The sequence below is a fragment of the Bos grunniens genome, chromosome 6 (genome assembly GCF_055505025.1).
Source record: "Bos grunniens cultivar Pamir isolate PY7600 chromosome 6, Bosgru_T2T1.0, whole genome shotgun sequence".
Taxonomy (NCBI): domain Eukaryota; kingdom Metazoa; phylum Chordata; class Mammalia; order Artiodactyla; family Bovidae; genus Bos; species Bos grunniens.
The window spans coordinates 82,407,455-82,422,175 of record NC_141170.1 but is presented as its reverse complement, the minus strand read 5'-3'; the positions used below and the strand labels follow the sequence as shown (position 1 = coordinate 82,422,175).

Below are 14,721 nucleotides of genomic sequence, written 5' to 3'. Positions count from 1 at the left end.
CAATTAAAAATGTATGCAACCTATGAAAAGAAAAAAAATAGAATATCACAAAGAAATGTAAAAAACAGGCCTTTGGAAGGTAAGACTGAATATCACAAAAGTGTCAATTCTTCCCATATTAACATGTTATTTACTACACTTCAAATCAAAACCCAAACTGGATCTAGAACCATATAACTACCCTAATCTTCACCTACTTGTTTACTAATATGGAAACAGTTAAGATTTTATCTTAAACTACAGACTCAAAAGAAAATTTTTAATGGAAGAAAATATATTATTACGCATTTACTAATTACTGGACAGGGAAAGGTTAAGTCTAGAGTGATTTAAGACCAAAAGAAATAATCAACAGACATGACAACACAAAAATTAAGAGGTTATAAAAATTTTAAAAGACTTCACATTTTTAAAAGCAAGCAGCAAATGGAATAAAATGTGCAATAAAATACAAATACAAAAAAAAGTTCATATAAATCATATGAAAATCATTTTGTCTTAATAGAGAATTATATAAAAGATGTCAGCAGACTACTTTAAAAAAGGAAATACTGCAATCCTGTTTAGGGCAGCAAGACACATCCTGAAAGGACAGTACTAAGTGGTCCAGGCCTCCGGCAAGGTCTGGATCTTTCTTTCACTTATACATACAACTTCAGCTATGGGGTTTTCTAGCTACCATTCATACCACTGTTGGCCACTTTTCTCAGGATATAAGCACATATGTGATGCCCTTCATAATGTCAAGCAATTTCCACCATTTCCTAACTAGCTTGATCTTTCCCCTCTGTTTCCTGAATTGCTTATTTGATAGTTCCTCAGGCAGCCATAAAACTTGCATGTTAATATGTAGCAGAATACCCTCTCTTTAAGGCAGGTCAAACACTCTCACTCATAAACCACTTTTAATCCATTATAGATCCAAATTAGTAAGCAACACACAACATAACTGGCAGAAAGAAAGGCAGCGTGCACTACGCATTCAACTCAGTCTCTATGAGCATTATGCAGGAGACTGCAGCAGGCTGACACTCACAGCCCAGCACAGTACAGCAGCTCTCCCGGACTCAGACTTTACCATCAAGCACACACAGACACATCTGCACGTGCATACACAGGGACACAAACATTTTTTTATTGACACGAAAGTCACAAAACATAATTAGCCATTTAAAATGAACAATTCGGTGGCATTTAATTCATTAAAATGTTGTGCAATGATCACTTCTACCTAATTCACTTTTTTTAAGAAAAAATACTTTAAAGGTAAACATCAGAAAAATGGATTAATGCTATGTAGAATATGTAAAGTAGCTTATATACGGGAGAAATACAAAATTTTACAAGTGAAGTCAAGTTTCTTATTAGACTAGATTTTAAAAAAAGAATACTCAGTATTTTTAAGGATTAGATGAAATAGAGTAGTACTCTCATACATTGATGATAATGTATAAGTTGGTATAATTCATAACCAAAATAAATTTAGCAAAAATAGCCACAGATTCGAAATGATATACACTAATTCCATTTCACCCTTGGGACCTTATCATTAAAAGAGCAATTTTAAAAACAAAGTTTTATACTTAAGATGTCTGATACAGTCTTATTAAAAATGAAGGAAGGGGAAGAGAAAGAAAGGGAAGGAAAAAAAGAACATAGAAACAAGCCAGACACTCAAAAGGGAAAGTAGGGAAAACACACATTCACATAGGCTGTGCAGTCATTATTAAGACTGTCCATGAGGGCTTTATAATAAATTTATAGATATAAGCATTATCTCAACCTAAGTTAAACAATTCAGACATACAATTTTATACATATATAGTATGTTTTCAACTATGCCAACTTTGTGTTTAAAAAATTGCATAGTCTGTCTGAACTGAAAACAGCAAACTCTTCAAGTTATTTATCTTCAAGGGATGAAGGGACACAGGGACCCTGAACCTCTGGTCTTGGCCTCTTAGTGGCAATGTGCTGAGAGCCTAAGCTCTCACTCAAACAAAATGGCTTTGAAACTTGGCTCTGGTTTTTGAACTCTGGACTTCTAACCATGTAAACCTGAGCAAGTAACTTATACCTCTCCATGCCTCAGTTTCTTCAACTATGGGAAGCACTCGAGAAATGTTACTAACATTTTAATTATCTGCTATTCCTGTAACAGCCCAGCACAAATACCATGAAGATATTAAAGATTACACCTCCCACAGACTATCTCAAGAGATCAAGTGAAGTCTCAGCATTCCTAACTTCAGTTGATCTCAAGGAGCTAGAAGTGTTTGTCATGTGTGGGTTTTATTCTCACATTCCTTTATAGAATCTAGGTACCTTTTGAACTGTGATGTTGGAGAAGACTCTTGAGAATCCCTTGGACTGCAAGGAGATCTAACCAGTCCATCCTAAAGAGATCAGTCCTGGGTGTTCATTGAAGGACTGAAGCTGAAACTCCAATACTTTGGCCACCTGATGCGAAGAGTTGACTCATTGGAAAAGACCCTGATGCTGGGAGGGATTGGGGGCAGGAGAAGAAGGGGATGACAGAGGATGAGATGGTTGGATGGCATCACCGACTCGATGGCCGTGAGTCTGAGTGAACTCTGGGAGTTGGTGATGGACAGGGAGGCCTGGCGTGCTGCAGTTCATGGGATCACAAAGAGTAGGACACAACTTGAGTACACACACATGTCATACAAACCTCTTTTTAATATGGAAGAAACTGGGGAAGATATTGATTACATTTGATTTGATTAACTTGAGTTAAACTGGAAGGAATATAGAATGACATGTGGGTTGTTTTTTTTTAATTGATGGTAGTAACACCATGTTACAGAGTGTGAGAAATACTTAAGTCATGCAGTACAGTATTATACACATGTGACTACCAGTTGTGGCAAGATTTAGCTAAGATGCCAGCAGTCACCAGCAATCATCCAAGGGTGTTCTTTTACCTGGATGTTTATAATTCATTTGTCTGTCTGCAGCTCTTGTCCAAGTAAAGAAAGCAATTTTAAGACCAAATGGAATGTAATAAATTATGGATACAGAATTGGTATCCTTCTGTCATTTTCCTCCAGGGCAGTGGTGACAGCAAATATCTTACTGTTAGCTCAATAAAAACAGCTTCAATGCCAGTAGCATCTCTATATACAACTACTGAAGTTAAAAATACAGCAGGTGTTATTCTTTTGGTTCTTTCACTGCATTTTCTTAGACTAATTTATGAAAATACCCAGTGACAAGATTATGGCATGTAACAGTCAAAAGGAAATGATTAATCTTTCACCATCGTATACAACCTTTCTTTCCAGGATCTCAACATGCTTTGATGGTAACACTTCTACTTTTCACAACATTAAGTGAAAGTGAAAGTTGCTCAGTTGTGTCTGACTCTTTGCGACCCCATGGACTGTATAGTCCATGGAATTCTCCAGGCCAGAATACTGGAGTGGGTAGCCTTTCCCTTCTCCAGGGGATCTTCCCTATCCAGGAATCGAACCGGGGTCTCTTCTGCATTGTAGGCAGATTCTTTACCAACTGAGCTATGAGGGAAACCCCTCACAACATTAAAAATAAAGGGGAAAAACAATCAAACACTAATTCACGTCTTTTTCTGTCTGTCCCGGACTATGACAGTAATATTAATAATGTGGCAATAACCACACTGGCTTCTCAGAAGTCTGTCCAACAGCAAGGGGGTGGGCCTCCTGACACCAAGTACAGAGCCACGGACAGCAGGGCCTAAAGCAGTGTGGATGGCCTCATTGTGTGCTCAAGGAGTGTTAGCAACCCAGGAAAGTGGAAACCCAAACTTCCATCTAACACAGAAGCTATTCCCTATTCTAATTTCAAACACAGTGTCTTGGCAATAAGAATAGGAGTCCCCCTCTGCCTGGCAATATTTAAAACAACAGCACATTTTACAACACAAAGACTTAAAAACTTTTTTAGAAAGAGAGAAGCTATTTTTTTTAAGAAAGTCATGGTAACAGAATAATGGAGTTTTGTAATATAAGTAAAAGAATAATGTAGGTCCCCTTATTACTCCCTTGAAGTTATGTACTCTCTTTCTTTTAAGGAATCTGTATGTCATCAGAACATCCTTATGGAAAATGTTTTGTAGAAGCAGCCCTGAAGTCAATTAGGGGCAAACAACCGCAAAGAAAGAGAAAAGGAAACCACTGACTTTAAACAAAAGCACGTTCTCTGCACTGATTCTGAGGACCACTCATGGGATGAGCAATGTCCAGGAGTGAGTATATGTCAACGTATGGTCGGGACACTCAAGATGGCTGTGCTGTTGTGCTCTGTACAACCCCTCCTCAACCTGTGCCTGCTTCACCCACACCCTACTCATATAACTGACCTTCCACATACTTGTGCCAGGCCCCTGCTCATGACTAGGTCAGAACATCTCCACTAAGATAGCTTATCAAAGGGGTGTTGAGGGGCATGACTTCCCCTTGCTGGTTTCCCTGATAACCAAGAGCCAACCTCACATCAATTCCCCTGATTACTGGTACCCATCTCCCCATTTTCCGCAATAGCAGAGACAGTCGCCACGTTCTGCCTGCTATCTACCCCAGGTGGTAGACATCACCCCAGGACCTTGCTTCACACATGTAACCCACATCCATTAAGCCACTGACGCCTCTGTTGCGGACTCCAGATTTTTTCTTCAGCCTCGAGATTGGGCTTGCAGGCCTGCAGGGCCTTTTGCCCAACTGTCAGCAAAAGACAAAAATGGTGGAAAAGGAAAAAAAGATGAAGAAAGAAAGTGTGCCACAGACCCACTTCTATCATGAGATTTCTTTGCTTGCAAACTTTACTGAGCATCTTTCCCTTTTTGTTACGTTCTCGTCTCTGTTTTCTAGTATCCAGACCTTAGCAGTCCTCCCAAGAGCTCTACCCATATCCATCCCCCCCAGATGCCTCTGTCCATGTGGATTTCTCTGAACCCCTTTCGATTCAATTAATTAATTTTGTCTTCATATTTCATTTATGGTTGCAAATGAGAACAGCTTAAAACCCTAAACAAACTGGGTTATATTTCAGTATTCCTGCACAGATTGTGTCTCAACTATCAGGTCAATTCAATTGCTGATTCCAAGAAATACCTACTGAATAAGGAGACAGCGTGAGAGTGAGAGAAAGCAAAGAGACAGAAAAAAAAAAGCTCAGACCCACAAAGAGAAAGAGAACAAAACAGGCAGAGACATAAAGTCTCCAGGAGAAACAATTTTATAAAGATACGAAAAAAGAGGGTTAAGTCCCAATACCTGCCTCCTCTGCAGACTTTATCACAAATTGCCTACGCCCGCACAAGAACACTCTCCCCGCCGGGCCTATCCAACACACAGTGCATTCGGAAGACTCACTAGAAAGTGAAGAAATCCTGAATGTGCCCTTCCTTAGATTGCTTGCCTAGCCTACTGTTAGCTCATAACAAATGATGCACACACTATATTGTCTGAAACCTGATGCCAAAGCTCAGACATCCTTTGAAAAGGCTAAAGGCTATAGATGTATCTACATATGTACATATATACATCATAAAGTGATCACCAAAACCAGAAAGGAGGAAGAGTTGTTACAGAGAAGAACCAAGTCTGACTCCATGTTGGAACTGTCTTTGTTTTTTGTTGCTGTTATAATCATATATAGTGGCCTGCCTCAAAGGACCCTGCCACTCTGTTAAACTGTCTTTATTCAGTTCACAGAAAGATAATCTGACCCTGCCCACTTGCGAATGACTGCCCCAAAAAAACAGGGAGTAAAAGAGAGAAAAAGAAGAGATTCAACACACCCCTTCCCAAGGCTGGCCCTTCCCAGAAATGTTTTGCAAGACTGAAGACCCTTTTTACTTCACTTCCTCACTGCCTCTCCCACTCTATATTCTGCCTTTTGACTTTAGTTCCTCATTGCCTCTCTCTGGTTCTATAAAAGAACCTGCAATCCAGACCCCAACAAGACAGTTATTTTGAGACATAGTCTGCCATCTTCTCTGTCAGCCAGCTTTCCAAATTAAAGTTGTATTCCTTGTCTCGGCACCTCAGCTCTCAGATTCACTGGTTTGTTGTTCAGTGAGCAGAGTACTTGGACTTAGTAACAAGATCACCTGGGCCCAAAAGCCACTTTATCAGTTCAGTTCAGTCGCTCAGTCATGTCTGACCTTCTGTGACCCCATGGAATACAGCACGCCCAAATTCCCTGTCCTTCACCAAATCCCAGAGCTTACTCAAACTCATCTCCATCGAGTCGGTGATGCCATCCAACCATCTTGTCCTCTGTCATCCCCTTCTCCTCCCGCCTTCAATCTTTTCCAGAATCAACATCTTTTCCAATGAGTCAGTTCTTCGCATCAGGGGGCCAAAGTTTGGAGCTTCAGCTTCAGCATCAATCCTTCCAATGAATATTCAGGACTGATTTCCTTTAGGATGGACTGGTTGGATCTCCTTGCAGTCCAAGGAACTCTCAAGAGTCTTCTCTAACACCACAGTTCAAAAGCATCAATTCTTTGGCATTCAGCTTTTCTTATGGTCCAACTCTCATATCTATACATGATTACTGGAAAAAACCATAGCTTTGTTGGCAAAGTAATGTCTATGATTTTTAATATGCTGTCTAGGTTTGTCATAGCTTTTCTTCCAAGGAGCAAGCGTCTTTTAATTTCATGGCTGCAGTCACCATCTGCAGTGATTTTTGGAGCCCAAGAAAATAAAGACTGTCACTGTTATTCTGCCTTTTATTCTGCCCTTTAACCACTTTATGATCTGCTGTAAATTTCCCAATTTTAAAAATATTATCAGATTCTATGGAATAATACTGTTTTTATTAAACAAGTCATTAGCAGTTAATAAAAGTACCAATGTTATACAGTTAAAGAAGGGACAGTGCTTTTAGCTTTGAAACATTCTTGTCAAGAGTTTCAAATGAAACACCTGCTGCAGAGAAGAAATAATTCGGACTCCATGTTTCTTTGAGTTGCTTTTCCTTGCAGTTATTATAATCATACTAATGGCCGGTCTCAAAGAACCCTGCTACTCTGTTTGACTGTTAAACTTAAGTGCCTTTGTTCAGCTCATAAAGAGATAATCTGACCCTGCCCCTCTGTGAATGACTGCAAAAAAGAAGAGACTAACACATTTCATTGACGCTTTTGAACTGTGGTTCTGGAGAAGACTCTTGAGAGTCCCTTGGACAGCAAGATCAAACCAGTCAATCCTAAAGAAAATCAGTTCTGAATATTCACTGGAAGGAGTGATTATGAAGCTGTAGCTCCAATACTTTGGCCACCTGATGCAAAGAACTGACTCACTGGAAAAGACCCTGATGCTGGGAAAGATTGAAGGCAGGAGGAGAAGGGGACAACAGAGGATGAGATGGTTGGGTGGCATCACTGACTCAATGAACATGAGTTTGAGCAAACTCCAGGAGACGGTGAAGGACAGGGAAGCCTGGTATGGCGCAGTCCATGGGGTCACAGAGAGTCGGACAGGATGAGCAATGAGCGATTGAACCGAACACACCCCTTCAGAAGGCTGGCCCTTCCCGGAGATGTTTTGCAACCCCGGAGATGTTTTGCAAAACCGAAGACCCTTTTTACTTTACTCCCTCACTGCTTCTCACTCTCTATTCTGCCTTTTGACTTTAGTTCCTCATTGCTTCTCCCTTCGGTTCTATAAAAGAACCTGACATCCAGGCCCTGACAAGATGGTTATTTTGAGACATCAGTCTGCAATCTTCTCTGTCAGCCAGCTTTCCAAATAAAGTCATATTCCTTGCCTCAGCACCTTGTCTCTAAGATTCACTGGCCTTGTGTGCAGTGAACAAAGCGAGCCCAAACTTGGTAACACACCTACTTGAGACAAGATGAGCCTCTATACTAGGTTCCCAGAGTCAAGATCACCTGAAGCCGTTTTTGTTGGGTCCTTGGCAACTTCTGCATTATTTCAGTTAACTCTGGTATTATAGCTCACACTTTCCCCAAAGCTGACGCCTCCCGGGTAGTCTGGAAGGTTTACATGACAAAAAAGATTACTGAATGCTACATTAGATCACCCTGGCTTCTAGCTATCTTTTAAACTGTAAAAGGATGGAAGAGGAGGCCTGTCAGGTTTTCTGTCACTCCTACTTTCAGAAGGGAAGATTTATGGGAGGAAGCCAATATACATCACTCATATAGGATTTCTGTCTGCATTTTTGCATCTACGTACAGTAAGAAGCCAATTAAAACCCAAAGCTTTCATTTCCCAACATACCCAAAGCAGCATCCAACTTCTCTACCTCTGTAACCTTTTTCCACCCTTGCTTCCAGGCTTCCCTCACTCACAACCCTCCCAAGTGGAGACCACCATTCCCTCACCTTTCTGCAGGAAGATGAGAGACACCTACCTTATCTTTCTGCACACCCACGACTTCTTCAAGTCAAGAAGTTTTGTCTCTACCCGATGTGTTAACGATCTTTAAGTCCTCATCACAAGAGTCTCCCTTCTGTTCTAATATATATAACTCTTCTAAGAACATACATTTCCCCCCATCCTTGCTTTTTTTTTACTTCACCACGTTTTTCTGTGTGTAGGCAACCTCAGATTCACTGGTGGTTAAGGCTGGCATAAGGAACTAAACAAACTACTGACAGTAAGACCTCTAACACAACAGATCAGTGAGTATAACAAAAAAAGCAGCAGCCTCACAGATACAAAGAACAAATCAGTGGTGACCAGTGAGGGTGGGGGGGGGGACAACACAGGAGCTGGGGAGTGGGAGGTACAAACCACTGGGTGTGAGGCAGGATCAAGGATGTGTTGTACAATGTGGGGAATGTAGCCAATATTTTGTAGTAACTGCAAATGCAAAGTAACCTTTAAAAATTGTACTAAAATTTGAAATGCAAAAAAAGAAAAAGGAAATATCCTTAGAAACTATGACTTGATTTAAAAAAAAAAAGACTTCAAGACATACATAAATCTTCAGCTCTAAACAAAATCACCTAGGTATCACACAGACATGTCAAAATCAACATTTATAAAATGGAACTCTTTAAAAAAAAAAAGGAACTCTTTTTCCTTTCCACCCTGCTCTACAGATTGTGTTTCCTGTTGTCCAAATTGGAACCCTCAAGACATGCTTATCAATACATGCCTCTCTAGTAGGACCCATATATAATCAGGCACTAGCTCCTGTTCATTACATAATCAACACAGAGCTGACTCTGCATCCCTGCTGCCTTCATTTTGGCCCTCAGTACCTAACACCTGAGTTACCTCAGTAGTCTCCTATTGGTCTCCCCACACATGGTCCATTTACATATGGCCACCAGTCATCATTCTAAATCAGATCAACCATGTCCCACTTCAAAACCACTTAAGATCTGACAAGTTTCACCCCAATACTATTGCACCCCCCTTTAATCCACACACTAGCTCCCACCCAACAAGTACTCACCATTCTCTATCATGTATTAAATTTGAGAATCTGACTCATGTTATTCCCTGAGCCTGAAATGTTTTTCCCACTCACACTCTTCGATGGTCAGTGAAAGTGTTGTGGCTTCTCCCTCTGGTTCCATGGCGCATGTTCTATCACTTACCTACCACACGCACCATCATCTACTGCAATTATTCATTACGCTGTCCCTTCCCAGTTAGTACTGAGGATAAAAGTTACTTATTTCCTGAATCCAGCAACAGATTTGGCCCACAGCAGGCACTCAGTGTTTGCAAACTGAATTAATTAACATGCAGATGGCCAACAACCTCACTCTAATTCAAAAGCAAACAAAATTGAATGTTTTCCTCCTTCAAAGAGATAACACAGAAAATCGTACTAAAAAAATCAGATGTACTTGAATTAATTTTCATGAGGCACACAGAATTTAATTTAAAATCTACATTACAAATTCTTCATCAATAAAACCACCGATAATAGTAAGCATTTTTATAACTTTCGGTTATTCAACACATAGTTTTTGGAGCCAGTCACTCTGCCAGTCACTCTGATGGATACTGGAAACCTTCTATAGATGCTGGGAGCTCCTTCATTCCAAAATGTCAAAATATTCTCCTATAAATTATCTCACTTAGTCTCCCATGAGGGAGACAGAACGGTTATTTTAACCCCCTATTGACAGGACAGGAAACTGAGATCAGGTAGTTTATGTGGTTGACCAGGGTCAAAGCCAGTAGGACAGAGATGCAGAACACACACAGTTACCTTCCGATCCGAGGTCCACTGATTCCTCCACTATTAAATCTGTAAACTTGCCCTAGCACTCTTATTCCCTCTGAAGAAGGGATGAAAAGTTAACTTTAGTCTTTGTCTTCAAAGTAAAAGTGTCGAGAAATGAAGTTACATGTGCCCAGTCAAGGGTCAAGACTAACCTGTTCTCCTTGCACACGGTCACTTCGTCTCCTCCTGGTATCAGCTTCTTCTGTTCAATCACACCGTAGCTTTCTCGACAAATCTACATTTAAGGGGGAATAAAGAAACATTTCAATTTTATTGACTACTTATCTTTCTAGATCCCAAATGACTGAGAAGCCTTAGGAATGAATGTAGCTTAATTACTACTTACATTACCACAGAAGATTCTTGGGAGGAGAAAGAATCAGAGAACATCGGCACTTTATAGGATAGTTTTATTTTAAGATAGGGAGTTGCCAATAAATGCAATCAAAGAGAAAATATGAACTCTAGAAAATAAATTATATGTATAGGAGTAAAGGGGCTTCCCTGGTGGCTCGGTGGTTAAGAATCCACCTGCCAATGCAGGAGACATGGGTTCAATCCCTGGGTCGGGAAGATCTCCTGGAGAAGGAAATGGCAACCCACTCCAGCCTTCTTGCCTGGGAAATCCCATGGACAGAGGAGCCTGGAGGGCTACAGTCCGTGAGGTTGCAAAGAGTTGGACACAACTTAGTGACTCAACAGCAGCAGCAAACAACAACATAGGAGTGAAGAGGAATAATGCGTCAGTAATTTTCTTAAGTGTATAGATTAACCATTCATTCATTCATTTATTCAACACATTTACTGAACTCCAGAAATATTCAGGATACTTTGACTATCATACTATCCACCAATTCCATTTCTGAGTATATATCTAAAAAGAACAAAAATACTAATTCAAAAAGATACATGCACCCCAATGTTCAAAGCAACACTATTTACAATAGCCAAGGTATGGACACAATCTAAGTGTCCGTCAACAGATGAATGGATAAAGATGAATGGCTTATGTACACAATGGAATACTACTCAGTCATAAAAAAGAAGGAAACTGTGCCATCTGCACCAACATGGATGGACTTGAAGGGTATTACACTAAGTGAAATAAGTCAGACCAAGAAAGACAAGTACTGTATGATGTCACTTATAGGTAGAATCTAAAAGATACGACAAACTAGTGAATATAACAAAAAAGAAGCAGACTCACAGATTTAGAGAATAAACTAGTGGTTACCACTGGGGAAAGGGAAGAGGGAAGGGACAACATAGGGGTAGGGGACTAAGACACAAACTATTACGTAAGAAATAAGCTATAAAGATATACCGTACAACACAGGAAATATAGCAAATATTTTATCATAACTATAAATGGAGTTTAACCTTTAAAAATTGTGAATCACTGTACTGTACACTTGTAACTAATATTCTACAACAACTATACATTGATGAAAAAAAGATACTATGACTAAAATAGTTTGGTTCAGAGAATCTCTGAATTTTTTCTTTGATTTGGAGAAAAATGATGCTAATTATAACTTGTAAGCATGATAAAAAAGATAGCTATGGTTGTAAGTAAAGAAAATCCTTACCGTGAAGTTGAGACAGAAAGTCTCCTCAATATCTTCCCCAGGGTAATCTAACAGTTCTTGAAGACTCCTAATCACAGTGTGACAGAGAAAAGAAAAGAGGTAAATCACACATGGCAATGGTGTTTCTATCCCAGTCACATGTCCAGATTATTTGCAAGGAAATGCTACAAAAGAAGATTCTTGAATGAACATAAATCTACACTGAAAGTCACGTTAAACATATTTTGAAAAAAATGTCTTACAAGCAGTTGACTTGTAAGATGCTCATTAATTGTTCTCTGTTCCTACTGACAAGCCTCACTGAATTTAAGAAGAAAATCAGGCAGCCTTGTATCTGACACACTTATGTCAACCCTAGTATACTTTGGAAGTAGATAAGTGAGGAGATGATCCTGCAGTGGTCCCACAGATTGGCTTTATCTGTTTGCATTAGAAGGATAATCCTCCCATCATAAAAAACAAGCTTCAAAGTCACTGTGTCCACTTAGGAATCTAGTCTTACTTGTTAATGCAAGGGGCTCTGTGTGCAAAGAACTCTATTACCTGCCACATTAAAGAACACTGAAACCTGTTTATGCCAGCAATGGTCATATCACAGCTGTCACGAGAATACATTCTTATAACTAGACTTCATTCACACTTCTTCAATGAGCTCAGAATCTGGCAGTTCCATAACAAGTTGCCCAGAAAGAAAATTTTTCATGCAGAATTTAAATCTTTTTTCACTTAACCAGCCAAAATCATTATTTGAAATATATCATTCTAAGCCAGGTTGGCAAAAAAAAAAAACAGCACACATTTCTGTTACTCTCAGTTACCACAAAAGTAACCCTGCCTGGTCTCCTCTGCCATTTTTTAATATTCCTTCTAAATTTTCTTTACCTCTCTCTGTGCCTCGCTCCCCTGCCCCACATCCTTTGTGATTCCTCTGTACTGATGTCCTATACTGGTGGTGTGACCATCTCATTTCCAGAGAGCACCTTAGAGACTACCCTTTCTCTATCTCCATCTTAAAATCAGTATTCTTTCTCTATATAAAAAAAGGGATGTTACCTTCTGCTGAAGTCAAAAGAACTATAGTGTTTCCACAAAGCCAAGGATATGGTATCTTTTTATAAATTAAATTTCACCTTATGCTACCTAAAATCAATACACAGAAACTCAAAATAAAAGGAGTTTTTAGAGACAGAAAGAAAATGACTAAAAACATGTCTCTACTGTCCTGGAAAATAGTATGGAGGTTCCTCAAAAGGCTAAACACAGAGTTAGCATTTCACCTAGCAATTCTACTCCTAGGTACATAACCAAGAGAAACGAAAACTTATGTCTACATGAAAAGTGTGTAAAAATACCCATAACAGCACTATTGCTAACAGTCAAAATGTAGAAACAAGCCAAATGTCCATCAGCTGATGAATGGATAGACAAAATCTGGTATGTCCATACAACGAAATATAATTTGACAATAAAAAGAAATGAAACACTGATACAAGTTACAACTCAGATGAACCTTGAAAACATGCTGTGTGAAAGAAGCCAGACACCAAAAACCACATATTGTATGATTCCATTTATGTGAAATATTCAGAAGAGGCATGTCTACAGAGACAGAAAGTAGATTAATGGTTGCCTAGGGCTTGGGGGATGAAGAAGTTGGGAATGTCAACTAAAGAATACCAGGTTTCTTTTTCAGGTGATGTAAACATCCTAAAATTAATGGAGTAAAGGCTGCAAAACTCTGTGGCTGAAAAGTCACTGAATTATATACTCTAACTGGGCGAATTGTGCAGAATGCAAATTATATCCCAATTAAACTACTTTCTAAAAAAGGCTCCATGAGATAACAGAAAAAATACATATACTGGTCTCTGCCCCCAGTTCCTTAGCACAGAGATCCCCAAATCCTTGTAAATTCCTCTGGGATGAGGGCACTAGAAACCCTTAACCTGTGGGATCCAACTCTATCTCCAGGTAGACAGTGCCAGAACTGAGATAAGTTGCAGGACACCCAGCTGGCATCATGCAGAATTACCTGGACACGTGGGAGAGAACCCCACACACATTTGGTGACCAGAAGTACAGCACATGTGGTCATAGTGTGAAAGTCAAGGAGGCACAGAAAAGAGAAATACAGAAGGATGGGGAAATCTGTAACCTAAAACACAGGCTCTCTTTTCAATACTTTCTCCCCTGCTATTTATGGACCATGACAAATCTCAAAGTCCTTATATTCTGTTCAGGATAAGAAAAGCTGAGATTGTTTGGATTCCTGGGCAGCTATGACCTCCCTTTTGCTTTTTCTCCTGCTGTCCCTAGAGTGACCCAGGCATTGATTCAAGCCAGCAGCTATGGACCTCCGTCTTAAGACAAAGCATACACAGCACAATCGAATGAGAAACTCTAACTTATACACGTGGTGCTTTCAACCTTTAATCTCAGTGCCAAGAGCAGCTTTCCACGCCAGGCTCCCATCTTTCAGCTCTGTACCTTCCTTCCGTGGGTGACAACTCCTTCAAGTCTTCCAGGCCAGGCTTCACATTCAGTAGCTTCTTATAGAGAGCCAGCGGGAAGTGCAGGTCCACCACAGTGGAGTTGTAAATGGCGAGTCCGCAGGTTATGCCAATCAAGTGAAACCAGTTGTGCTCTACGAAACACTTTAAGCACATGCACAAATGTGTTAAAAACAAAAGCAGTGCTTGCACCCTCAAATCCATGTGTGATTTACCTTAAAATATTTTCAGAATGAAAGAATAAAGATCTATAATATTGTTACCTTCTGAAACAGAGAAATATCCCTAACAAAAGTTTAACTGTGTATGTTTGTGAATGATATGAGGTTAAAAAAAAAAAAAAAAAAAGATGTCCCTAGAAATTACTGGAATACTGTTACAAAATTAATATATGCCCA

General features: G+C 39.7%; 1 protein-coding gene across 10 annotated transcripts in view; it reads right to left on the bottom strand.

Annotated features, from left to right (window-relative positions):
- Nucleotides 1–14,721, bottom strand: part of HERC3 (HECT and RLD domain containing E3 ubiquitin protein ligase 3) — a 198,476-nt gene that overhangs the window by 33,598 nt on the left and 150,157 nt on the right. For all 10 annotated transcript variants that reach the window (XR_015165648.1, XR_015165647.1, XR_015165646.1 and 7 more), the window contains 3 exons: nucleotides 14,301–14,467; nucleotides 11,814–11,880; nucleotides 10,377–10,459 (listed from right to left, as the gene is read on the bottom strand). Coding sequence is in view for 7 of the 10 variants with exons in the window: in XM_086406461.1 (XP_086262587.1) it covers nucleotides 10,377–10,459; nucleotides 11,814–11,880; nucleotides 14,301–14,467 (317 nt within the window). In the remaining 3 variants the exon portion in view is untranslated. The remainder of the gene's footprint in view (nucleotides 1–10,376; nucleotides 10,460–11,813; nucleotides 11,881–14,300; nucleotides 14,468–14,721) is intronic.